The sequence below is a fragment of the Lemur catta genome, chromosome 12 (assembly GCF_020740605.2).
Source record: "Lemur catta isolate mLemCat1 chromosome 12, mLemCat1.pri, whole genome shotgun sequence".
Lineage (NCBI taxonomy): Eukaryota > Metazoa > Chordata > Mammalia > Primates > Lemuridae > Lemur > Lemur catta.
In genome coordinates, this window is record NC_059139.1 from 68,232,292 (window position 1) to 68,259,658 (window position 27,367).

The 27,367-nt window shown below is 36.5% G+C and overlaps 1 protein-coding gene across 2 annotated transcripts in view; it reads right to left on the reverse strand.

The window, feature by feature from the left end:
- The window catches only part of ST8SIA4 (ST8 alpha-N-acetyl-neuraminide alpha-2,8-sialyltransferase 4), a 99,579-nt gene extending 77,036 nt beyond the window's left edge, over positions 1-22,543 (reverse strand). The window contains exons 1-3 of one of the 2 annotated variants that reach the window (XM_045566577.1): positions 22,097-22,483; positions 14,989-15,120; positions 4,786-5,043 (exon numbers count right to left, since the gene is read on the reverse strand). In XM_045566577.1, the coding sequence (XP_045422533.1) occupies positions 4,786-5,043; positions 14,989-15,120; positions 22,097-22,209 (503 nt within the window). In that variant the 5' untranslated portion in view covers positions 22,210-22,483. Of the gene's footprint in view, positions 1-4,785; positions 5,044-14,988; positions 15,121-22,096 lie in introns of both variants that reach the window. The other variant, XM_045566576.1, reaches the window with a different exon arrangement.
- Positions 22,544-27,367: the final 4,824 nt, after the last annotated feature.

Below are 27,367 nucleotides of genomic sequence, written 5' to 3' on the forward strand. Positions count from 1 at the left end.
CTTTACTAATTAGTGCCCAATGCAAGCAGACCAGGTATAATTTATTTCTCTCTCTCTTAACAAACTTGCTATCTAATAGGAAAATTGAGAAACAAATAAACAAACTTGAAACACAGGCTATACAGTCGACCAACCAACCAACCATCCATCCATATCTATAGCTATGCAGATATACACAAAATACATCTACAGGAAGATGAGAAATTTGAAGTATTCCAAAAATTATTACTAAAATTTTGTAATAATGTTAACTAGTTGAGCATGGATAGGAAATTATTTCAAGGAAGAATGAGGTTTGATTGAGTTTTAAAGCAAAAATCTTTCTGGACTTTCTAGGGTGGAGGAGATACATGTGAAATAACAAACGGCCACACACACCTGGGGAAAGAAAGATAGCTGGCACACACAACGATGAGCCAGAATGACGTGAGAAAGACAAGAGCTGTCAGGAAGGATGGAAGTCAGGTACGATGATATGTCACTGAAGATCTTGTGTTCGCAAGGAAGTGATTTATTTGTTGATATTCATAAGTTAGATTAGAATTTTGTTTTTTCAAAGGTTGTTACAAATCTAAGTCAGTTAAGATGTAGCACAATATGACCTTGAAATATATATATATATATAATCATATGGGGGAAAGATAATACCAGAAAAAAATAATAAAAATATCTATAGGATAAACACTCATATATGAGTCTAAAGAATTCCGTTTTATTATTAAAATTATTATCACCCAGTCTTTGATCTTTGTCTCATATACTCTACATTTAAATTACTTCTACCTATCAATTACAAATTGGCATCTTTGAGATAAAGTCAGCTTATTTTTGTCTTCAAGGAGAAAAGGGCGGCATTGAGTTCTGCTTTATTCCTCCCTCTTTACTATGCTTGACATAATTCTTTGACTTTAGAGATTCCCATTTCTATTAATGAACTATTCAAAAGGATCTAACGTGCAGCTAGTTTAGACACTGGGAGAATTTTGTTCATTATTAATATTGCCAGACACAGCAGCTCGTTTTCTGGCTCACTAGTTTGAAGGATATGTTCTTAGGAGTGTCCTAATTAATAAAATAGGGATATGGAGTCACATGCCCTTTGGCAAGAAGTGACAGTCTTTATTTAGAAGCCACAGTTTTTATTCACATTCATTACTTTTGCTTATTTTTTTTTTCATTTGGAATGATGGTTCTTAAGTACTAACTGAACTTTGCCACAGCCATCAAGTATTCAATAATAACCAACTATCAGTATTTTGCTATTGCTTCCTACAGTAAAAAAAAAATCTACATTTTTCAGTCCATAAGTAGAAAAAACATCCAAGTATGTCCACTATTAAATATTATAGAATAAGTAAATGATCATCATACAAGTCCATAATAAAAGTGACAAAATGAAACTCAAAGAAATGAGTTCCCCAACTAGGTGTTAAATAACAAAGATGATTATTCTTCTGTGCCTTTGTTTCAAAAAAGTGGACACTTTCTAAAGTTGTTTCTTATCAAATCCACTATTTTTCTTGGAAAATCAGAAAATTTGGGCTGCACTTCCCTAGCACATACTTTAACCTAGAACATTCCAACTTCTATTTTTGGAAAACAGTAAAAACGTGCAAGAAAGAAAAGAAAGGAAAAGAAAAGAAAAGAAAAGAAAAGAAAAGAAAAGAAAAGAAAAGAAAAGAAAAGAAAAGAAAAGAAAATAAGGAAGGAAGAAAGAGGAAGGAGGGAAGGAGAGAAGGTAGGAACCCAAGAAGGAAGGAAGGAAGGGAAAGAAAATAAAGAAAAAAGGTTCTCGTAGGTTTTAGATTTATAGGAATGTATATGAAAAATACATAATGATATTCCAAAGCCATAACTATGTTTGTATCTATCTACCTACATAAAATTTAGCAAACCTAACTAGCTTTTTTTTAAGTTTATAAACTCTGGTTGAACTGTAAAAGTACTTTTGTATTAAAAACTATAGAAATAAGTATACATTGAATTGAGACTTAAAATTTTTTTGCAGCATATATTCTTATATAATAACTCTCATTTAGTTCATCTGAAGCCTTTAGTTTTCTGAGAATAGAAATCTCCTGGAAACTACCAGTGAGATAAGATGCTAGTTGATCAACTATTTCAACATTATTCTCAAAGTTTTCAAAGTATTTTTCCACACTACTTAATATTGTTAGTTATCCAGGCAAAAATTCTACCTTTTAAAGTTTGAATGTGTAGATAGTATACTCATGAAGTCTAAAAGAAGGTAAACTCACAATGCACAAAAAGGACTTACTAAGGTTCCCACTTAAAGAAATGGTAAAGCAATTCCTCCCACAGCACTGCTAAAACATTAGACCTTAGTTGCTTGAAAATAGTGACAACAATAGGCACTCAAATATATCTGACAGTTATCAGTAAGGTAAATTAAGAATTTAGGACCCACAGAGTATGAAGTGAAAACAGGTAAACCAGTTTACTGGACATCATTGGAGTTGGGTTGCTCTAGGAATGATCAAAGAATATTCCAACGTTGGAGTGGGAGTTTATTAATCTAAGGCAGGTTATAGGGTTTTAAGTCTAGAAAGAAGACATGAAATTGGGTGCCTAAAACACAAAAGCAAGAAAAAAGCATATATGCATTAGCCAAGTCCCTGGAGTCTAGGTATTTTGCTGGAGGAGCATCAGGAGTAGCTTAGCAGTGATCTAAATGGTCAGCAGTCTGCAGTAGAACTACAGGTATCTTACTGTTGCTGCTTAGCTGGTGAAAGAGAAAATGGTCTTTAATTTTAGAATAAGAGAGGTCAGCAGTAAGACTTTGTGAAATCAAAATTTCATTTATAGGTGGATCACAGCATAGTAATCTGAAAACCTATAGGCTGGCCAAAGCTAATTACAGACAAGTGAGATAAAGTGCAAGATATATAGCATTAAAAACTGAAGACAGAAGAAATGAAAATGAGAGGCTGTACTATAAAGCAAGGTTAAACACCAGTCACTCTTAAGACAGAAAGTGAGTAGGAACTCACTTATTGGAGACACAATAGCATGAGATAAGAACTCAGTAGTATGGGAATTGGAATAATGCAAAGAATTGGGGCATTAGAATTTCAATAGAAATTAGAGTAACAAAGCTAGAGCAGGAAGCAGGAAGCAGTATCAATGAACTAATATAAAATAGGGAAACTACTGTCATCAGGCCTCTTTCATTTCCCAGATTGTAAAAGCCATTTTCCTTTCAGAGTCAGAGGGGGGCCAAATCTTATGACTTAGACAAGCTTCAATGCCAAGCTTAGAGGGCTGCAGAAACAAGAAGTCAATCACATTTGGACCCAGTTTTACTCTAGTATTATTCACTTTTTAAAATATCCTTCTTTGCATTGCAAGAATTTTAATTATGCCTTGAGATCTTTACTTCCTTATTTTATCTGCCCTGTGATCGGGGTCGCTTCAGAAATTTTAGAAGCCGTATGTTTCCTTCACAACTATACTTCACACTTCACACAGTCCTCAATGTTTGAAGCTCATTACTTCTACTTCCATTGTCATATCCTCATCAAATATTTTTACCTTCTCTTTGTACGCAATTTTCTTTGTGTATCTATATGTCTGCAGGGCTTTCCTCTCAGTCCAATCAATCTAAGAGTTCAGATTTCTGTGGGCTCAACTGGTGTCAAATCAATCTCTGACCCCACCACCCAACTGAGCAAAGGCAAGATAAGGTAAAATGTTTGCAATTACATTCATCATTTTGAATTGTATTTATTAGATAATATTCAATTTTTCATGGATATTACTGTTTTATAAAAAAAGTAGCTGCCTATTTATAATTAATACATATATAATTATTTTTATTTTTAAGATTTCACTTCTCAAAGATTTTTTCAAGATCTGCAGTTTCACAGGGTGTATGCCAGCATATCTTCAAGGAATTTTAGGTGTTTGTCAACATGTCAACTCAGCATAATTACCTATCTATCTTTTTATTGTACAACTTCATATTTCAATATTCATGTTTTATTCATGCAGCAAAATCATCTAAGGACCTAGAATTAACTAAAACCAGCCAAAAACTGTACAGATATGATAACTGGGAATTAAAAACTGGTAATATTGATGATGTCATCACAATTCCATTTCTACTCTTGAGGTTTTTTTTTTCTTAGATAATAAAAATTAACCAAACATATAATTCATCAAACGTCTTTTGACCATTTTTGAAAACCAAACAGGAATGTTTAATTATGTCAGAAAAAAAAAATGGAAATATACTAACAAACACAAATACCACATATAAAGAATAATGGAGGCAATTTGGCCCGAGGTATCAAGTATAAACTTGGTAAATTATGCTCTTAGAATCTGCTAAATAGCTATCAGTGACAGAGTAAAATTAACTTACATTGATTACATCACTGCATAGTAATGTTCATAATCTTTATACCACAAATTTACACAAAACTAATAAATATAAAGAAGAGATATTAGGAAAAATATTTTTATGTATGAATATTAAATCTAATAAAATTGCCATTCACCTCCTCCAATCCCCCCAAAAAAACTGCTGTGAATCTTATTGCTACAATAAGATCAGTTTTTTTTTCAATGACACAATAATTATAATTTTCTATTCCAGGGTAAATGTGAATTTGAATACTACACAGAAAAGGATATCATAGATAAATATTTGCTTGAGCTTTTAATAATACTTGGTATTAAATTTAAACATTTCTGCCAGTTTTCTCTCCCTGAGTAAAACATCTTTGAAGAAATTACAACCTCTAGGAACAGAATAAAGCTCACCTTATTACAAAATTGTGACTGTCAATCTCTTTTCCACATTCACTATCTAGAAGAATGCCAGAATTTCCAACAACTGCACAGGTCTTAAACCTGCGATTTTTCATTGGTGAAACTTCAGGTAGGAGGCTATGTAGATTATGAGAAATATTTAGTGTCCGGCGTCTGTCGAGCACATAGTGTATGACATCACCAGGCTTAAAACTGCTCTTGACCACTGAGACATCTCTTTCTGCATCTAAGAAACGAAGTATGTTCTTCCTATATTTGAAATACAAGCAAATGTTTACATTAATGACAGAATATCCAAGAACTGGTGATATTATTTACAAAGTAACATATGATGAAATATAAATTAGGAACCTACTAATCTTAAATTTTCAGGTGGTAATTAAATCAACAAATTAAGAAGATTCTACAGAAAACAGACTATCTTAAAAAGCATTTGCAGAGTTTCTTAATGATTTTGTAAATAGACATAGTATATATACCTATTAGTGGAGTGAAAAAAGCTAAAGTATTTAGAAAAATCAGTTTATTAAATAAAATAAACACAATTGCTATGACTTGACTTTGCATAACTAGTTATTCTGCTAGCTTCAGTAAATTTTCTATAGTCATATATTTTAATATTGTCTGGTTAAGGTGAATTGGAATTTCTTGAAATTGTTTTAAATTGTACCAAAGTTAACACTATTAAAAAGATTGAACTTTCCTATAAATATATACACATTTATCCAAATAATCTGTATATTATAATTATCTGAAGAAGAATTAACACTATAGCACCAGATGTATATGAAAGTTCTCTTCCAAGCTTAAGAGTCCAGGAGGTAAGACGGGTACATCAGAGGAAAAAAATGAATAGATATAACATTGGATTATGTGTGGTAGAATTAGCAAACTGCTCCTTGGTTTCATTTCTTTCCTTCTTCCTTTTATTATTTGAACACTCTAAGTTTTATTGGGCACCTGGATGCTCAGCTAGAATATTTGCAAGTTTCCAAACCCAAGTACAGCTGGGTTTGGCCATGCCAGTTAATTTCCTTAAATGGGATGTGAGTGGATCATGTGATTTTATATGAGAGAGAAATAAGCTTCCAACTTGCATTGCTGCTATATTTAAGGTTTCTTTTTTCATGGAAACTTAGCCTATCTCATACCTAATAGATAAATTGATAACAGATGTGAGATGCTACATAAACCTAAAATATATACATATGTTAAGTAGTTAGATGATGGAAAATGATAATACAAACATAGCTGGCCGAAAAGCTGGCGACCCTTGGTATGATATAGAAAAGCACCTGCTGGGTGCAGTGGCTCGCACCTGTACTCCTAGCACTTTGGGAGGCCAAGACAAGAGGATCACTTGAGGCCAGGAGTCTGAGACCAGTCTGAGCAACATAGAGAGATCCTGTCTCTACAAAAGAATAGAGAAATCAGTTGGGCATGGTGGTGCGCACCTGCAGTCCCAGGTACTCAGGAGGCTGAGGTGGGAGGATCCTTTGAGCCCAGGAGTTTGAGATTGGAGTGAGCTATGATTTCACCACTGCACTCTACCCTAGGTAGTAGAGTGAGACCCAATCTCAAAAAAAAGAAAAAAAAAATTAAACCAAATTAGAAAAGCAAACCACCCGATAAAGCTATTGTGTGCAATAATTTGGAAGTTGTGGCTTATATCTAACAAATGTGTTGGTTTTGGTGGAATGGTTAAAAAGGGTATGTTGGTTTAAGTTGGCCTCTCCTTTTATCAAGGCACTAAATGAGGTGAACTCAGGCATAAAATAGCCAACATGCAAGCCAAGATGGAAAGGAATACATCTCTGGCAATGACCTATAATCTAAACTGAGAGTCCAGTGGTTGGGACCTCTTGAATATTTCTGCACCACAACTAACAAAATATAAGGCTATAAATTGGAGCTATACCAGCAGCAAGAGAGATATTGTCTTTCCACATAAGTCTGTAGATTCAAAGGACTTCACAGTGGTTGGCATGACATTGAGGAAAGGGAGGGGTAGGTCAGAATAATTAGAGGAGAGTCAGAACTCTTAAGAACTGTGTTCAGAAGAAATCTTTGGATGTGGTTATTTATGCCTGGCACTAACTACAGGGAAATAGCCCAAGAGTCTAGTTAGTTTTTGAAGAAATTATATTGCCAAGGAAATTATGAACCCAGGCTACAAAAGTCTGAAATTGTTTTACCCTCAGGCTACCAAACATATATAAGCAAAAAGCAACCTGAAAAAGCTCTACAACTAGGCTAGAAATTGAATAGTCTTTACTAAAATGCTCTTACTTCAAGTTTGCATTTTCGAAGCAATAAAAACAATCTCATTATTTCATTATTACAACATTTAATATATGACAGACTTATTTTTCCTCTAGTGCTATTATTGTTTAAGCTCTATCATAATTGATAAATTTTATTACTGAGCACAACATCTAACCTCACCCCTTGACTCCATCAAAAGAGTAATTCTCCAACCCAGACTTAAAAGCAGAAGCATGATTAGCAAGGAGGGATGGAAAGTAACTCACTAGTATCTTTCCTTTTTTTTTTTTTTCTTTTTCTTAATTTGGGTTTGCTCTAAATAGTTTTCAGTTTATTGTGTGATCTAACTAGAAAACCAAATGATTCAAAATTTTGTTTTATCAGATTTCATACACAAGAGATATGACCATTGGATCTCTGAAAACCAATATTTTATGAATTTTTTTCTCAAATATTCTGAATATCAGGGTTCATATAGCGTGGAATTTGTACAGGAAACTGTAAAAATACCCTACAAATGAAATTTAAAAAATTGATAGAAATACTATTAGACACTGTAGCAATTTATCTTAACAAATTACAGGTTATATAAGAAGAGAATTATAGCTGAAATCAGTAACGGTAGGGCTTATGAATTACAGAAAATGGAAAAGTATTTAATGATGGCAAGCACATAGTGATTCTTTACAAACGTTAACAACTAGCACTAAAAGTGGCAATACACAGAAACTTTTGGACACACTTATTAACTACCACTTATTTGTCTACGAAAATTTAAGTAATATGTGACACCTGCATTTCAACAAAAATTTCTCATTTCCTGTGAAGATGACAAGACTGGCTTTAACATAGAGACTGCACGGATGTGGTTAACCCATCAAACTAGATGGTGTATTATTTTCTTTTGAATATGATTTAAATGGGTTGCAATAAATGTATTTGAAGATATGTACTCAAAAGTAGTAGTATGCTTGCATGCTTGAAGTAAGTAGATTAGAGGTCCAGATTCAAAAGAAGGTTCTGTAGCTTGGCAATCCAAAAGGGAAAATCCCTTTTACTTGGTCCAAAAAGATAACACTTGCATGCTTGTCAACTAATAGCAAGAGGGACTTTCCAATGACAGCACCTTTTCTGTGTTATAGAAAGTCAGCAGCAAAAATACTTTAAAATAGGTCTTTCAAATTCCTGAGTATAATTAGACATCTTTATTTTATTCACTCTTAGGGAAAAATGATATAAAAAAAGAGGACTATAAGAGTTCAGCAAAGTTTTTAAAAGACATCATGTTATTTAACTCTTGGAAGAAAATAGTGCTTAATGAGATAAATAATTATTAGGTACAGACAATAATTGTTATGATTGCTTCCAATGTTGAGTTATAGGTTCAGCAGTAGTTCATTTTATTAAATGCAAACAGCAAAAATAGTAAAAGTTATTTTCAAAACAATAAAAAGTACCAACTCACATAAACTGATATATTAAAACATAAAAAGTTTCTTAGGCAAAATTAAGAATAATTGTTAGTGTAGCATCTGCACTTTTAAACTGAAAAAGGAAAAAGAGGAAACCTTGAATGACTCCAGTGTGTTTTCTCTTCTTATATTTAAGCAAACTTTTAGTTTCTACTTATAGGAACTCAAAACGTAGGAAATTCTCTGAGATAAGATTCCTGGTGCAGGATGCAAAAAAAGACTAAAAACAATTAGTGTAAGTGAATAATATTGTGATTTAAGTGCTTAATATTTTTTGAAAACAGTGTGAAAATGTTAGATTTTTACCCCTCCCCCAAGCAGGCTGAAAACATTTTTTAGATTATAGATTTAATGAACTGCAAATAACTGCGGAATTGCTAAGTCCAGTTGTTGTTCAGACTATAAACATGTAAAAAATTAAAGCTAATTCTCAAATATAATTAGCTAAATGTCATGGGAAGCATAAAAATTCATATATGCATTGAACTGAAACAACACTTTATCAACAAGGAGAATATATATGCTTCTGCTCAGAGCTCAGATGATAACGAATATGAATTTAATTTTGTTTAATCTGTTACTTTCGTTCATAAATGAAAGACAGAAAGAAAACCCAGTCTTACATCTAGGCTCTAAAGAAACATTAATCAACAAAAGCTAATATTTAATATGCAGGCTCTACCAGCGTAAGTTTTCCTTATATGTGGTCAAGTTATCACCAGATATTCAGAGAAGGTAGTTGTGTTTTCTGTACATGACTTAAAAGAACAAATAAAGGACACTTCATAGGTCTTTTTGTGATCATAATGCAACTTTTGAAACCTCATTAAATAAGCAAGCACTTAAATTCAGCAACTGTTTTAATGATAAAGATAACTGAAAGAATCTCAAAATACGTTTCACTTTTAGTGAGACTAAAAGTCTTAGTCATAAAAACTATTTTTGTTAGGCAATATTGGCTTAAACTGAAAGGTTGGTTTAGACAGTTAAACTGACAAAAATCGACTCGATACAGAAACTTTTAACTGAATTTTCAACTACAACTTCCTTTTTAACATCACCCATTACTTAAAATAGCAAGTGCAGAGTTCCAGAGAATTAATTCACTAAACATTGTTATCACTTGTGAAATGTCAACCATAGCTAACCTATCATCAGGTGCCACTCTTTTTTCTCTGTAGGTTTTTTATTTTCAACAACAAACATACATGCCACAAGTAAAATTTAATCTAAATGGCATTGTTAACTCTATAAGAAAGTACTGTGTGACAGATCTTAGTGTTGGAATGTATCATAAATTCAGAAGCAAATTAGGTTATGATACATATATTAGGTGTCAGTTTTTGCAAACTTTAAACAATGACTCCAGACTGCTACTCCAAAACAAAAACAAAAACAAAAACCTCTGTATCAATTCATCTGGTACTGACATAGTTCAATAAAAGGAAAAAAAAAAAAGTTAAGAGATGCTAAATGTTTCAGTAAGCCTATAAAAAGCAGAGAGGGCCAGGCATGATGTCTCATGCCTGTAATCCCAACACTTTGGGAGGCAGAGGCTGAAGGATCACTTGAGGCCAGGAATTCAAGACCAGCTGGGCAACATAGTGAGACTCCACCCCCCTCTCCACCTCCTATCTCTAAAAAAAGTTTTCTTTTTTTAAATTCGCTGGGCATGGTGGTCCACCAATATTGTCCTAGCTACTCATATTCCAACCTGGGCAGCAAAGCTAGACCCTGCCTCTAACAAAAAAAAAGCAGAGAGAACAATTTTTTGCCTGAAAAGATTATTTCTACAAGGCAACTTGCCTCAAAACCTGTAGCTTGTTTAGGACTTCTGAACTTAAGAGTCCTAGCTGTTATAAAAACAATATTTTAGTATCAAAATAAAAATCCTAAATAATACAACTAAATGAAAAGGCAAAATTGTCCCACAATACTTACAAATATTTTCTTTTTCTTTAACTTACACCTCAGACTGCCATTTGATAGCTGGCCCAGAATTTGGTAATATTAGATGAATAGTATCTTATATTTTGTTATTTAAGAGCAAAATAAAATCATGTATCCCACACAGATACATTTGATGGTATGCATTTTGAGTATTAAAATATGCTTTGTGATTTGATTTCCTCTATAAAGACAAAGATACTCTTCCAAGAAATTTGTTTTGTAATAAGACTCTGGTTCTATGATCAGATAGGTGTGGATTTGAATCTTGACTCTGCCACTAATAAGATTTGTGACTCAAGATTAATTCTACTGGTCATTTATTGATCAAAGTAGGTAGAAAATGGTGTAAGAATTGTATATAGACATTTTCCTAAAGTAGATCTATGAATGAAATAGAAAATTCTTTTTGAAAGTTAAGCATATAGAAATTTGAAATTATGTTTAGTTAACCTGCAGGTCTTATCTGTTTAAAAACTTTGATATATAATATAATGATACTAAAAGTTCAAAATATTTTTTCTAAGTTTGATGTGATTAAGCCATTCCAATGAGTAACTGAGCCTGTACATTTCTATACATTTATACTTGGTATTTGTAGTTCTCTGAGTTTCTAGTAAACATAAGAAAAAAAAATAGAAAAAAAGAAAGGAAGAAACAACCCAAGTATGGAAAAACATGTCGAGTTATAAGTGTTGGAAATGACCAAATAATCTCTCAGTACAATGTTCACAGATTCATTCAAAACATCTAATGCATCTTAAGTGTGTCATTTCTTAGTTTACGATAATAGAGCACAAACTATTTCCAATAAAAGCAATGCTTTAAACTAAGCTAATTATTTTAATTGCAAAGTAAGCTACAGAATGCCCAACTCCCTAAATCTTCATGAATCTTCAAAGTACAATGAAATAATATAATATATGGAACCATTTCCCTAGATAACTCCACAGAGGTACAATTCTTTGGTGACTATATATGAATCAATTCTTTGTGTGCTTATGAAAGTAACAGAAGGTATGTGGAGCTGAAAGAATTAGTAATAAGAAAGAAAATCTTGTCTATAAATTTGAAAAAAAATGTATCTTCACTAACTATTTCACATTTTAATGTAAATAGATGATTTATTAGGAATATCATAAGAGCATTTTAAGTCTAATGATATTTTAATATAAGCAAGATTTGTAAGTGTAGTTCAATCATTTAAGATAAAAAATGGTTAGTTGTAATACTTAATTAAAACTTCAAAGTAGAATTTTGAAAACACTTTAAAAATATACCCACACCCACTCACAGACACAAAGTGATATGATACTTCTTAAATGCTAGGGAGGCGAGGAAGAAACAAAGAAAAATAATAATCCATAAACATTCGGGTACAGGTGTCTTTGTTAAAGAATGACTTTTGTTCTTCTGGGTATATGCCCAATAATGGGATTGCTGGATCAAATGGTAGGTCTACTTGAATCTGTTTAAGGTTCACAATCGCAAAGATGTGGAAACAACCCAAGTGCCCATCAATCCACGAATGGATTAGTAAACTGTGGTATATATATACCATGGAGTACTACTCAGCTATAAGAAATAACGATGATACGACATCTCTTTGGTTCTCCTGGAGAGAGCTGGAACCCATTATACTAAGTGAAGTATCCAAAGAATGGAAAAACAAGCATCACATGTACTCACCAGAAAACTGGTTTCCCTGATCATCACCTAAATGTACATCAGGGAAGGGTACCAATTGGATATCAGACTGGGATGGGGGGTGGGGGGAGGGGATGGGTGTATGCCTACATGACGAGTGCGTTGCACACCCTCTGGGGAATGGTCATGCTTGAAGGTGCAGACCCGGGGAGGTGGGGGGGCAGGGGATGGAGGTATGACTACATGGTGAGTGCCAGGCGCACTGTCTGGAGAATGAGAATGGACGCGCTTGGGACTCTGACTCGGGGGGATGGGCGGGACATGGACAATGTATATGACCTAAACTTATGTACCCCCATGATGAGCTGAAATAAAAAAAAAAAAGAAAAGAAAAATAATAATCCAAAATATTGCCTGATTAGTTTTCAGTATGACTTTTAAAAAACATATTTTCAAAAGCTAAGTCAACAATTAGACATTTTCATATTCTAAATCTTTTATTACAGGTGTCAAACTGATTAAAACTAGTCATTTCTGCTATTAGGCATTTATAATTTTTATAAACTGCACATTGTACAACAATGGTTTTACAAATTATTCTTTTCTTGCAAGGAAGCGACAACTTTGTATGTATTATTCAATATTCATTCACTGTTTTATTGTTTATTTCTTTATCTCTTAATGAGAAATATACAAAAATAGACTAACATTTCATTCATATTATCAGCTGTTATAATTTGAAATAGACTGCCTTCAAAGATATGAATGCAACCTTTATTAATTTGCAAAGTTGCAATAATGAATTTTTGGATCAATTCAGATGTTTAGCAACCTTAGTTTTAAAATCTTAATACAAAAATGTTTATCTGTACCCTCATGTACACCTGCAGCATTCAATTTTATATAGATATTAGGAAAGCATATCCACATATATTAATTAAACTAGTGTCAATTATTTAATTTGCTTATTAGATTTTTTCTGACATATTACTTAGCATGGCTACCTATATTAATGAAACTGCTAAAATATCTTATCTTTCTTTCATCACTTTATCTGATCTGTATAGTCTTACCTGTCTCCCTTCTTGTTAAACCATCCACTTTGAAAGTTCTCTTTCTCCTTATAGATCAATCTTTGCTTTTTAATCACCTATATTTCTCTCTTTCCAATCTAACTCCAAGAAATACAAACCCTCACCCTGTTCTACCCTAAACTATATCTGTGTTTATGACTCCATATCATCGCACATCCTGTAGCTCTTTCTTCGTAACTATCTCATCTCTAAATTCAAATTCGGGGCTGGGAATAGAAGACAGAGGTATGAGAAAAGGGAGCTCTAGGTGTAAAAAATATCAAACTGGAGAGATCATAGTTGTGTCAGCTTCAACCAACTTATTCTCAGGAGGAATACAGATTCAGAGTTGTCACTCTTACAATTTCTCAAGAGTTTATGAAAATTTGTACTTTATATAAAGAATCTTCTGATTTTTAATGTTGGCTTTAAGGTTTTTTTTTTTTTTTCTCCATATAGTTGAGATATATCTTTCTTGCTGGCCATATTCTACCCAACAGACACCAATTGATGAACTCTGTCATCAGATTCTCCTTATCTCCTCATTTTTGTACTAGGCCCACAGATATAGAGAGACCCCTAAAGTAAAAGCAAGCAAACATACACCACTTGACATTGCCATGATTTGGTTCCTATTTATCTTTCCAGTCACTTCCAAACTTTAAAAAGAAGTAGTCTAATCATGCCTGCATTTCTCTGACATTGTCTCTTTTAAATTTCCAGACATTCTTTCAAGTAAATTTCAACATGTAGTGAGTGTCTTTGCTGAAATGCATTCTATCAATTGTCATGCATGCCCTAAATATGAGGGCAATAGACTCTTCCTTCACATTGCTTATGATCTACATTATTTGTAAGTATAATTCAAGAAGTGAGTAGGTAGAAACCTGCACAAATTAATCACCTCTTTATCTTTTAATCACTAAGCTACTCTTATAAAATTTTCTTGTTAATATTCAGTCATTGAATAGTTAGCATTTTGCCAATACTAGAAAAATACAATGATTGTACTATGTAAAGGGATGTGTTCTCTCAAACTTTTTTAAAGAGTTCTGGTTTTCTGAAAACGATCTAATTCAAACATACCAACCAAAATAGCAATGTAAAGTAAATATTGAGAAAAATAAAATCTATTTGTTTTCTCCATAATTAGGAAGATATGATCTTATGTTTCTTATTAGTAATAGGATTATATTAGAAGAAAATGACAAAACATGTAAGCATTGAGTTCAATTACAAGAGTTTGTTTCAGCTAAAATGCCTACTCTTACAAAGAATAAGCCAGTAATCTAGAAAGTTTATTTTCTGGTTTTTACCCAATCTTTTTATATGAGCTCACGTAGACATACTAATTCACAGAATAAGACAAATTTGTTTACAATTGTCAGCAAAATAGGAGTTGAATAGGCTGTACTTTCATCTAATTGAGGAAATACAAGATTAGAATGAAGATTTAATAGAGAAAAAGTTAAAGATAATTCTCAAAATATATGTCCATCCTGAGTAATTGAGTAAAGTATGTTAAATATTGGTACTCTGTTGAATATTTTATTCCATTAATATAAAGACACTGTATTCAAAACTCACATATTCACCCTTAAATTTCTGACTGTAAAATGATTTGAATTTTATGGTTTCACATTCTTCATTGAGCAACATTAAATAGAGCTGGTTCACTCCTCTATTAAAGTATTCATACTTATAAATCAAGTGTTCAATGTAAGTTTGCCAAGTTCAACGCATTTAAGAATATGATATGAAATTTATTGTGCCATATTAAAGAAACTCACCTTATCTCCAGGACCAAAGAGGAATTAATTTTCCAACCTTCTACATTATGCTGGAAGATTGAAGAGCCAGCCTTCCGAATTATTTTATCAGAACTATTGACAAGTGATCGACTCAAATACAATTCACCATCTCTGAAACAAAACAAAAATTCCAGCTTTGTGAAAGTAAGAAACATTTGTCTGAATAGCACAATACATAATTTGATTTACATTACTGGCAAAAAAAATTATACATACAGTTATTTTCTAGAAGTTAGAAGATGTATAAGCATGATGAAAGGTGTTACAACGATTAAATGAATATGACTTTATCATGACAAGTTTCTACACTTATTCTTTTTGAAATGAAACTATTTCCATAGTAATAAAAGACTTCAGTAGCACAAAAAAAAAATCTCATCAAATCTAGAAATAAAAAAATTGCCATGTAATTCAGCAGTCCCATTTCTGGGTACATACCCAAAGGAATTGCAATCTGTATGTCTAAGAGATGCCTGCACATCCATGTACATTGCAGCATTATTCACAATAGTCAAAATATTGAAACAACATAAGTACCCATCAATGGGTAAATGGATTAAAAATCTGGGAGATATACACTGTGGAAGAGTATTCATTCTAAAAAACACAGGAAATGGATAAACCTAGAGGACATTATTTTAAGTGAAATAAACCAGGCACAGAGAGACAAATACCACATGTTCTTACTTATATGTGGACTCTGAAACACAGTTGTAGATATAGAGAGTAGAATGGTGGTTATCAGAGGCTGGGTAAGGAAAGGGGAGAAGTTGGTCGACAGGTACAAAGTTTCAGTTAGGAGGAGTAAGTACTGGTGTTCTCTTGCATAGCACAGTGGCTATAGTTAATAATAATGGATTTATATTTCAGAGTAGCTGAAAGAAAAGATTTTAAATATTCTCACCACAAAGAAATGATAAATATTTGAGGTGACAAATATATTAACTAGCCTACTTTGACCTTTGCACAATGTATACATGTATGAAAACCTTACATTGTATCCCATAAATATATACAATTATTATTTGTCAATTAAAGATAAAATAAAGCTAAAAGCTCTGTTCCCCACTAGCCTCTCATTGACTGTTTAAACAACAGAGACAAATATCTGGTCAATTCTCTGCATCTATAGAATTTTGATTCCTAAGATTGTAATTTCATTTTTACAGAAGGCATATACGTGTAATGGAAGGAGATTTTGTTTCAAAGAAAGAAGAGCTTGGGATATCAGGTGATCTGTTCTGGGCATGTTTGTGATTCCATGGCTTGCCAGCCTTGTGTTCTTAAACAATATTCTCTTTCTAGGCCACAGTGGCCTTACCTTATGGTGAAAACTATGATAACATCTAATATTCAATGACTTTGTGAGGTTTAATTAGGACTCTGTATGTGAAAGTAATTTATAAAGCATTATTAAAGTGCTAATTTTAAAAATTGCATTGCTCTTAAAATGTGTCAACCATGAGGTACTTCCCTAACAGTTGTTGTGGGTAGACACAGACTCTAGTAGGGAGAACATTCAGTAGCCATTATTACTAATATTTTCTATTACATCAAAAAAAAAATCAACTACCCCTCTCCAACAAATAATGTTAAGCTAGTATATCATGTGGCATGGTGTGGTGGTAGTGATGATGGTGACAGATATCTATAATAGCATTTATGCCATTAGGACATTTTTAGCTGAACCAATTCTTCATTCAATACAATATTTTCTTTATGCTTCACACATGTAAGCCCAGACTCAGAGAATCAAAAAGCCACTTCTTATGGCATACCAACAAAAATCGAAGCCCTCTCAATATGTACATTTATTTCTTTACATGCCATCTTTTAATTTTTAGAATCTCAGAAACATAGTTAAAAAGCAGCATGACTATTTGCTCAATAACAAAGTCTAAATCTGTGTTTATTATGTAGGCAACCCTCTCCTACTATCAATGGAAACACTGCCTGTGTAACAGCTGTTGGATGAATTCTGTAATTGAAGGCTTATAGTTTGGTATTTTGGTTTGCATTCTTTTTTAAACATGTAGTTTAAATTTGAAGCAGCTAAAGCATCATGTGCCACTATGCTCTGTGAAATTTAGAGCTGTAATATTTTAAACTATCCGACTGATGACAATGGTACATTTGCATGCCTATGCATGGCTAATAATAATTTTACAGAGGTCATTTACGATGCAAGAAAACATGGGATGCACTTTACTACTCACCAACCCAGAAGTCAATTAGCATATTATATGTCTAATGATAATAACTACATGTGAATGAAAATGTGGATATATAAGAAGTTAACCTTCACACTTATGGAGATATGACTTCATGAGTACAGGCACAAACTATCACTATTTTGGAGGTGAGGGAGGATCTTCCCAATCTTCATCCTGTTAATAACTAGGCTATCGATATCTTTTTCTAACCACAGATTGCTATGATAATAATTATTTTCACCACCAATAAACTTTTCTAGGGGAAGTAAAAATATGCATGAGTTTGCATTTTAAAAAATCTATGGAAGATTGCTGCATTGAAACGTGGATATAGATATATTTACACATGGCAGAATGATTGCTATGATATACTTAATTGTATGGATCCTTTTCAGAATCTCCAAGATGTTTTGAAAAAGTACTTTAAAAGTTTAAATCAGTTTCATGTGAATAACATGCTAGCATGTTACTCTCCTGCATGACTTGTTTTATTGAACTAGTGATAGGCCAAATTTAAGACTTTTATCACTGGAAAGAGCTTTGAATGGAAGCAGCTACAACTAGTCACACTTCTTATAGTTCATCGAATTCATGTGAGAAGGCCAAGCTTAGTGAAATAAAGCTCTGGAGTAAATTTCTTTGTACCCAAGGGATTTTTCACTTGTGACATTGGTAACATTCTATCTTGGAAAAGGCTTTTCTTTCCCATGAATACAAGACATGAAGGATGTTGCCACCCTCTACTTGTTTCTCATTCCAGATCAGACATGACTTTTGAACAGCTTCACTGAAAATATTTCTTGCATAGGGTTATGTTTAAGAAAATTCAATATGCACTTTTATAGGAAAAATAACAGAACATATCCAAAAAATCACTCAGCATAAAGCAATATATTACAAAGTATATATGGAGCTAAAAAAAAAAGACAAAAAGTGGTTATCTATGGAATATCAGCACCAAGAACTAATTATCTGTTGTGTTGCTCAGTATCTGCAAATATTTTTCTCTTTGAAATATGAGTTTCCAGGCTTCATCACAATTTATTCTATTAGTTCTGCAGTACATAGCAAATACGATTAACTTCAGTTTAGGAAATTAGGTCCCAAAAGCCTCTCATTCAACCCCACTGAAATTCTTCATGACTTGGCTTTGGAATGAATTTGATCCCTTTGGACTAGGTTAAACTTCCTCCTTAATATAAAATTTTAAAAGTAATTTAAAAGAAAAGACTTTCCATCAAACTAAACCTGAACACAAAGAGAGAAGACAATTTTGTGTTTTCATTACCTGAGCTCCAAACAACTAAAAATAAAGATGAGCTGTTCTAACTTACTGCTTATGGGTTTTGGTAGAATTGCAAATGTATCATGTGAAGTAAAATGCAAATTCGGGATTTTTCATTTACAGGGTGTGTTCTACCCTAGAACAAAACTGGAACCTAACTTTGCTGACAATGGTAATAATCTAAGTAGGAATGCTTATCTCCACTGTCAATCTTACCACAGATTTCAGAACTAATATTGTTGATCATTTAGTAAAACAACCTGAAGTATATAGTCAAATTATAAGGGAGATCTTTGGATGATAATAAAAGTAAGTTAGGCTCACTTGTGGTAAACCAGAAAAATAGTGTGTACTAAGTTTTAAGGAATAACATTTAAAACAAATATCTGTATGATGTTAAAGTTTGTTACGCTTTCAAATATATTATCTCATTAAATGAGCATACCCACCTATTTTATCTGTGGAAATCTTAAATTAATGCCTTTCCAAATTATACCCAAAAGAGCACACAGAGCCATTTAAATCATAGGCCAATCGTAAGGACCATTAAGAAAAAAAGTCAAGAATAGATCACTTAATACCTTCAATACCCTTTGATTTAAACTTTATTAACTGTCATCATAAAAGTCAGTAAGTTTTTGTGGAAGGAAATATCAATTTTAGGTGTCCAATAATTATTACTTGACCTATTTTGGAATAATTCCTTATTTTAAAAATGCTGGTATTATTCCTCTGGAAATATGATAATGCGCATGGTTGGTGGGAAAGTGGTCATTCTCTTTCTGTCTGCATAGATTGTTCAATATTGTAGTATACAAGAAGAGCAATGCTGAATTAACTCTAGATGGGACATCCAGTCCAGTCGGGGTTAAAGAGTGGAATAGATAAAGAAACTGCCTGCCTGTTGAAACAAACAAACAAACAGACAAAACGGTAGCAAGAATGCTAAATAGGAATCTAGGTCGATGTTATAAGATTCAAGGACGATGGAAAGCCTTTCATTGGAAACTGCTGCCCACCGGCAAGGCACGCAGTGCCCCCCAAAGGCCAGAGCCTACTTCTGGCGCCTCACTTTTGGAACCCTGACCTCTGCTCTGACCCAACCCTCCCCTCTAGCTTACTCATCTCAAAACCGGCCTCTCCACATAGCTTGAGTGGACAGGAGTCAAGGAGATGATTAGATAGTTTGATGAGTCAACTCCTCCACCAGAAACGTGCCGTTTGGGAATTGAAACAAAACCACGAGCCTAGATCACAAGCTTTTCCACTAAACGTGTCATCCTGGGGGAAAAGAAGAGAGCGCCGGGGGGACCGGCTGTCCTCGCCTCGCTGCCGGCAGCGCCACCTCCAGAGCCTCGGTCTCCGGGAAGGGCGGGCGGCGGGCGGCAGCCGGGACTCGGTGGGGTGCCCGGCGTGAGCTCGGCGTCGGCTCTCCGTGTCGCCCCGCGGGACCGCGATTGTGGGGTTTAACGAAGGGGGAGGAGCCACTTGCCGCCCGCACGGCGGAAAGGGCTGGGGGCGGGCGGGGGTGCGGAGCGCAGGGGGCCTGATTCCTGCAGCGAGGGCTTCCCCTGTCTGCTTACTCGTTCTTCCACCCCGCCGCCGCCCCTCTGGGAGGAGACAGACCCGGCGCGCACCTCTCTTCCTGTTTGGGGAACTCGAGCGCCCGCCCCGCGCCTTCTCAGAGGAACTGGGAAGAAACCGCTTCTCGGCTCGAAAAGGGTGCGGGCGAAAGCCTGGCCCGGCTAGCGCGACCGTCACGCGGGTGCCTGCCTCTGCCGCCGCCGCCGCCTCCTCCTCCTCCTCCGCGCCCACGCTGCACCCTCCGGCCGGCCGCGTCCAGAAACGGGCCACAGCAGAAATGTCGCCCGTGAAATGAGGGGTGTCCCGGGTCTGTTACCCCCGCGGGGACCCGGGCTGCGCTCCTCCTTCCCGCTGGCGGTGCAGGGAGGCTCGGAGAGGACGCCTCGGCAGCGGCGGGCGCCCCCTTCTCCTCGCTCGCCGCGCCCACTCCTGCTCTCCGGGGTCCCGAGCCGAGGCCCCCCGAACCCTCGGAGTCCCGGAGAGGCTTGGCCGCTTTGTCCTGGCTCAGGCTTATCCCCGCAGCCCACCGCTCCGGAGGGAACAAAGAGCCTCGACCCTCGCGCCCAGCCTGCGCCTCTCACCGGAGCCCCGCGCGCGCGTTCATCACCTTCCCAAAGACCCCTTTGTCTGCCAGGGATGCCCCCAGCCCGCCCCGAGTCCCTCTTTTCTGACAAGCTAGACTGGATTTTCGAACCACACATTCTTGCGTAAAGGACCTCAGACTGTTCTTTCTGTTGTTTTCAGAATACACCATGGATAGATTCGTTGGTGCAGAACGACCACCCAGCCCATTCCTTATTAGCTTTTTCATTTTCTTCCACTCCCTTTTGATTGTACTACTGTTATCCTGGTTTTCCACGGACTAGCGAATCCTTCTTGAAGGGTAAACCTGCATCATGCTTACTTAAATAAATGCTCATTACTTAGGAAGGAGCAAAAATATTAAGGAACAGAGTGTATGAAGTTTAAGAGCGTGCGTGCGTTTTAGCAGTCCTATGCCCCCTCACACACACACACACACACACACACACACACACACACACAAAATGGCAAGGACTCTCTCTCTTCGATTTAATAAATGTCAGAGAAAAAAGAAAAAAAAAAACAGCAGAGCTTCTCTGCCAATGTGCAGTTTCCGATAGCGGACGCCTCCGGACGAAGGAGGATTTCGGAAACAGGACTTTGAATAGAGTTGACAACCAGGTTCACATCCTCAGAAAAAGCTTCCAAGCTATATCCGCAACACAAAGTTGCACCACCTCCTGGGCAAACTTCAAAGGCAAAGAGGCCAGGGGGAGGGTGGAAGGAAGTGTGATATTTAGAGAACTTAATGGGGCGGGAGAGAGTCTGAACTCATCTAGACAAACTAAAGAACTAGAAATATAGTCTGTTTAAAGCTACAGTACCCAGTTTCTTTCTAAAACTGTAACCATGACGCCCATGCATTTTGCCCATGGAAGAACAAATAAGGAAGTATGCTTGGTGGTGCTGGAGTTTCTAATTCAAATTATGATACACAGATCTACCCAACATCAAAAAAAAAAAGTAGAGAAACAGAGAAGACCTATTTTCTGCTTTCTGAGCTTTAACTTCACCCTTTCAAGAAACCAGCTTTCTCTAGCACCTCTGTAGAGTGATAGAAAGAAGGAAGGGCAACCGTTTGGTGAATAAAGACGTCTCGCTTGAGTTCTGTACACAGATTAAAAGGACAAGGGCACACATTCTTTGTTGACACTTATGCAGTGACTTCTCCTTTGGCGTGCGAGCACCCGGTGCCAGCACAACTGTCACCACCGCCGCACAGAGCAAGTTGAACTCGCACGGAAACAGCTTAGAGAAGCACATACCCCTCAACAACAGCCTTTGTTATTTAATTCATGACACTAACCACACGCAAGCTCTAAGGAACACGCACACTATCTCAACCATCACTCAACTGTCTATATTCACATTTCATTTATGGCTTGACTTTTTGTCATATCCTGAAATGAAGCTTTGCATTTACCCGATGAGTTGCGTCTCCTGGTGCTCCTCAGTTCTTGCTATTTCTTTTGTCTTATAAAAGATCAGGAGCAGACTTATTGTGCAGATCGTCCACCTCTTCCTAATGGAGCGCATCTTGGGTGCCCGGGAAAGTCCTGGTTGCCCCAGTTCCCGCACCTTCTCTTGATGTAAAGGCTCCGTTTTGAGGCGACAGTCGTGGGGGGGGGGGAAATCTGTAAAATGCGAGGAGAGCGTAGAGCGGGGATGGCACGATCAGGTCGCTAGGGTCCTCTCTGGCCGAGCTCCCTCTGGTCCTCGAGCCCTGCCCAGCGCCCTCCCGCGTCGTCCGCGCCAGCCCTGCCCGGGTCGCTCTGCGCCGCCTCCCAGGGGCTCAGGTTTCTTTTCAGATGAGACACCTTGTGTGCTGGAGGTAGCGGCCGCTTCTGCAGCTGGGTTCGGGGGCGTCACTGGCCCTTCCCTCTTGCTAGCAGGAAAATGATGAGCAAAACTAGCCAATCATAGGGCTGAGGGGGCGGAGGCTGCTGTTGCCTCGCGTTGCTGGCGGCTGCTTGGAGAGTAACGTCCCGGCCTCTGGCTGCTCTGTGCAGGGAGAGGAAGCTCGCGGGGGAACGCGCCCGCGAGCCCGCGCACACACATGCACACACGCACACTCACACATACACACGCACTCTCTCTCTCTCCTGGGACGCCAAAGCGTCAGCTCTCTGGACCTAGGAGTGCCAAGATAGTCTTTCCGCATCGGCGGGGAGAGCGCCCCTCAGCTGGGGACAATTAGACACGCGTCCCGCCCAAGGAATGCTTTGGATGGAGCTAGGGGTGGTTTGCAAGAGGGGTAGGTTTTTCCAAGCACCTTTGCTAAACATACACACTCGCACTCCCAAATGCACGCTCTTCGAAGTAGAATGAAACGGGGGGGGGGAGGAAGAGGACGTTTGTTATTGTGGGCACAGTTCAATCTGGAAAGTACAAAAACACACATGAACTGATTAGCCGAAAGCTCACTCAGAATGGGTGCTGCCTGACAACCCCAGCTCAGCATCCTACAGGAAACAAGATGACAGAGGTGTCATTAGGAACTTTATGGATATTTATGTTCCTCTCTTTCATTGTCATTTGGAAACTCCTCACGCAGAAGTCAGGGAAACTCCAGTCCCACTTAAACTTCACTGCGGAGAAATAGGATTTTGAGAAAAAGCAGCTACCAAGGACCTCTCTTTTAAACGCAAGTACAGCCCCATACACATGCACACGTCCAGGAAGGAGGGAAGGAAGGAAGGTGGAAAGGAAGAGAGGGAGGGAACGATGAAAGGATGCATAGCAGAAAGGAAGGATGGGCAGGTAAGCTCCTCTCCAAAAGTCTCAGTGATATGTATTTAGCCTCTCAAGGGTACTATTTCACCTTTTCTTCCCTCCTACCACTTTCCTTATTTCTATTGTATTGTGTGGCAGAGGCACTTTTGGATTTTTGTGTACCAGCCTTCAGGCTAAATACCTTTCCACTATCTTTTGGTTCTAGTCCTGACTGGGGAGAGATGCTTGCTACTCTGACCATACTACGCATTGATTCTGCTCTTTGCCGCGGGCTGCTGGCACCCCTTGTGTAAGACAGTGCCTGGAATCAAAGATTTCCCCCACCTACAAGCGCGGATCCCAAGGTCCCAGGCCGCCCCGGAGTTCCTCCTTCCTTCAGGTTGAGCCATTACTGGTCATCCCCACTCGGCCTCTGGTGTTTCCATGTCCCCAGGCTCAGAAATCCTCCACGACCAATCCTCCCCCAGCGGGAGAGAAGAGGGAAGTTATGAATTACTAGTTCCCTGACAGCTGAAAATAATGACAACAGTCAGCACCTTTGCTTATAAACCCCAAGTTCCCACTAGCGCTCACCATTCTTTCCCTAGGGTTTAGGAAGTTAAGAACCTCTGAGATCTTGAGCTTAGTCTTCACAGCAGAGCAAATGGGGTTGGACCTAAAATGCTCTAAGGAGCAAGTAATTATGAGCCTTTATTGACACTACAAGTGGCCCACAGGGAGCCTTTCCAGTTTATTGATGTCTAGGCAAATCCTTCTTGCATTAATGCATTTCTATTACACTGACTTCTCAACCAGCAGAAACTGCAAGAATAAAACAGCTTTTTATTTAAGTTAAAAGGGAGCTGAGGGGGTGGGGCATGCATGATTAGGACGCTAAATTCTCTAGGTTACATTTTATTTTTAAACAGTAAACAAATATATTTTGTGTATATCCTCTCTTTGACAGGAATGGAGTAATATGCATTACTTAATTAAATTTATTCAATATTTCTTGAGCAATTACCATAGGCCAGGCAATATGTGAGGGCAAAGGAACACAGTGATGAATAAAATATAGAAACTACTCAGACAGGAAGCTCATTCATTCAGAGGGGCATGGCTTTTAACACATTGATTGCCACATCAGGAAAAAAAAAAAAGTTTTCCTTGGGGCTGTGGTGTTTTATTACGAAAATATAATAAAAGCTTCAAAAACAAAATGATCCTTTCTAATTCAATGAAAACATTGTTATTTTTTATTGTTTTCTGTGAATGACTTATAGGAGCAGGCAGCTGGAGCAGGGTGACAGGAGGTGGGGGAGACATGCCAATTGAGTGAGTTATGCTTCATGAGGCCCTGGGCTCAAAACTAGTATGAGTTGAATACAACTCACATGGCAGTTAATGTGTTAAAATAATAATTTGCAGTATGGTGCCACGAACCAGAAACATTATTTGAAATATACATGGTATCTGAATAAGCTCCTGGGTTGAAGCAGATGGGATGTTTAAGTCTTTAGGAGCAGGGAAGGTGAGCTTCCTGGTGGAGGAGGCACATAGACTAGGGTTTTACAGGTGACTAAACAGAAAGCTTAAAAGAGGGAAAGTAGAATATTACAAGTAGAAGAAAGACTATATGCCACTTCAGAGAGGAATAAAACACTGGTGCTTTAGGGAACTTTGAAGCAGTTCAGTACTGTTAGAATAGGAAGCGGGAAGGGAGAGTGGTGGATCATAAGTTTCAGTGTGACCATGCTATTCCATAGCTCTACAAGGTGAAACTGCCCTCTCTAATCTGTAATGGAAAAGCCACAAGAAAATCTTCAGAAAGAAAGTGGGTTTAATTCACGTGTTAAGCTTTAAATTACATTAAGGGAAACTGTTTACCTAACACAAACAGAACCAAACAAGCCCAACAGCAAAACTAAAGTACAACAAAGAACTGGTTATGAGAACACATAAGACAAATTTAAAGGTCCAGAAGAGAAAGAGTGAATTCTCCCAATGTATAATACTGCTGTTTCTGAATTTGTTCATTATGGGACCGTTTCCATTAAAATGAACAATTCTGAATGACTGATAATGGTTCAATGAGACTCAAGGGATTCTGCCTTCTGTATTAAAATAATTCAGTGTCTGGGATGTAATTTAATGTCATTTGTTTAATATTGTTAGATTCATGAAATATACATGCATCACAATTTGCCAATTAAAAAATAAACTTATGGGCCAATACTTAGACCAAAGGGTGGTCAATGTGGTTCTTCTCAGTATGGAAATAGGTACAAGAACTGTAAATATTGGGTAAAATGTATTTTCCATGCAATGTGTCTTTTGGAATCACCTCCTTCCATTAGAATGCTCATTTTGATGATCCTGAGAAAATAAAGCTGTTCTTAAATTTTCATTCTATCTTTAGACTGTAAGTTCTTCATTGAAGAGCACACATTTGTCTTTATTCAGCACAATTCTGCAATTACACAATACCCTATAAATAAATAATGCACGTTATGGCAGCTGGTTTTAAATGCTACTTTATCCTTTAACTGAATTTAAATTTATGTTTTAATTGCTGGCTGTGCCTTCAAATTTAGCTGGCAGGAAATGGATAGACACTTGCATTCTCATGGTAGGGTTTTTAATGGACTATGACATTTTTAATAGACTATTTTTTAGAGCAGTTTTATGTTTATAGCAAAATTGAGCAAAAAATACAGAGTTACCATATACCCCCACCTTCACTCATAGCTTCCCTCACTATCAACATTCCTAATTAGAGAATTACATTTTTTTAAAAAAAATCAATGTACGTACATTGACCTATCATTATCACTTATAGTCCATAGTTTACATTAGGGTTCATTCTAGTGGTGTATATTCTATGGGTTTTGGCAAATGTAAAATGACATGTATTCACCATTATAGTATAGTACAAAATAGTGTCATTGCCCTAAAATTCTTCTGTGCTCTGGCTTTTTGTGCCTCTTTGTCACTCCCCTTCATCCCAGTCCCTGCTGTCACTAATATTTTTGCTTTCTCCATAGTTTTGCCTTTCCAAAGTGTCACATGGTTGAAATCATACAATAAGGAGCCTTTTCAGATCGCCTTCTTTGACTTAGTAATATGCTCTCTGTTTTTTTCCATGGTTTAAAAACAGATTTCTCCATGTTTTTTCATGATTTGAAAGCTCATTTCTTTTTAGCACCAAATAATATTCCATTGTATGGTCATACAACAGTTTATTTATCCACTCACTAACTGAAGGACATTTTTGTTGCTTCCAAGTTTTGGTAATTATAAATAAACCTGCTATATAGGCAGTTATGAACAAAACTGTGTACAGGTTGTTGTGTAGATGTAACGCTTTTCAAGTCATTTAGTTAAATTGCAAGAAAAAACATTGGTGGATTGTATGGTAAGAATATGTTTACTTCTGTGAGAAACTGTCAAAGCGCCTTCCAAAATGGCTGTACCATTTTGCATTCCCCTTAACAGTAAGTAAGAGTTATTGTTGCTCAATATCCTTGCTAGCATTTGTTCTTATCAGTGTTTTGGATTTTGGCCATTCTAATAAGTGTGTAGTAGTATCTCAGGGTTTTAATTTGCAATTTTCTAATGCCATATTGTGTCAAACATCTTTTATGAGCTTATTTTCATTGATTAGGTGTCTCTTCAGAACTTTTGCTGAGATTTTTCATTAGGCTGTTCATTTTCTTACTGTTGAGTTTTAAGAGTTCTTTGTATGTTTTGAATAACAGTCTTTTATGACATATGTCTTTCAAAAATATTTTCTCCCAGTCTATGGCTTGTCCTCTGATTCTCTTGACAGTTTCTTTCACACAGTAAAAGTTTTTTAATTTTAATGAAGTCCAACTTAGCAATTATTTCTTTTATTGATTATACCTTTGATGCATATAAAATCTAAACCCAAGGTAACCTAGTTTTTTAATGTTATCTTTTAGGTATTTTATTGTTTTATGTT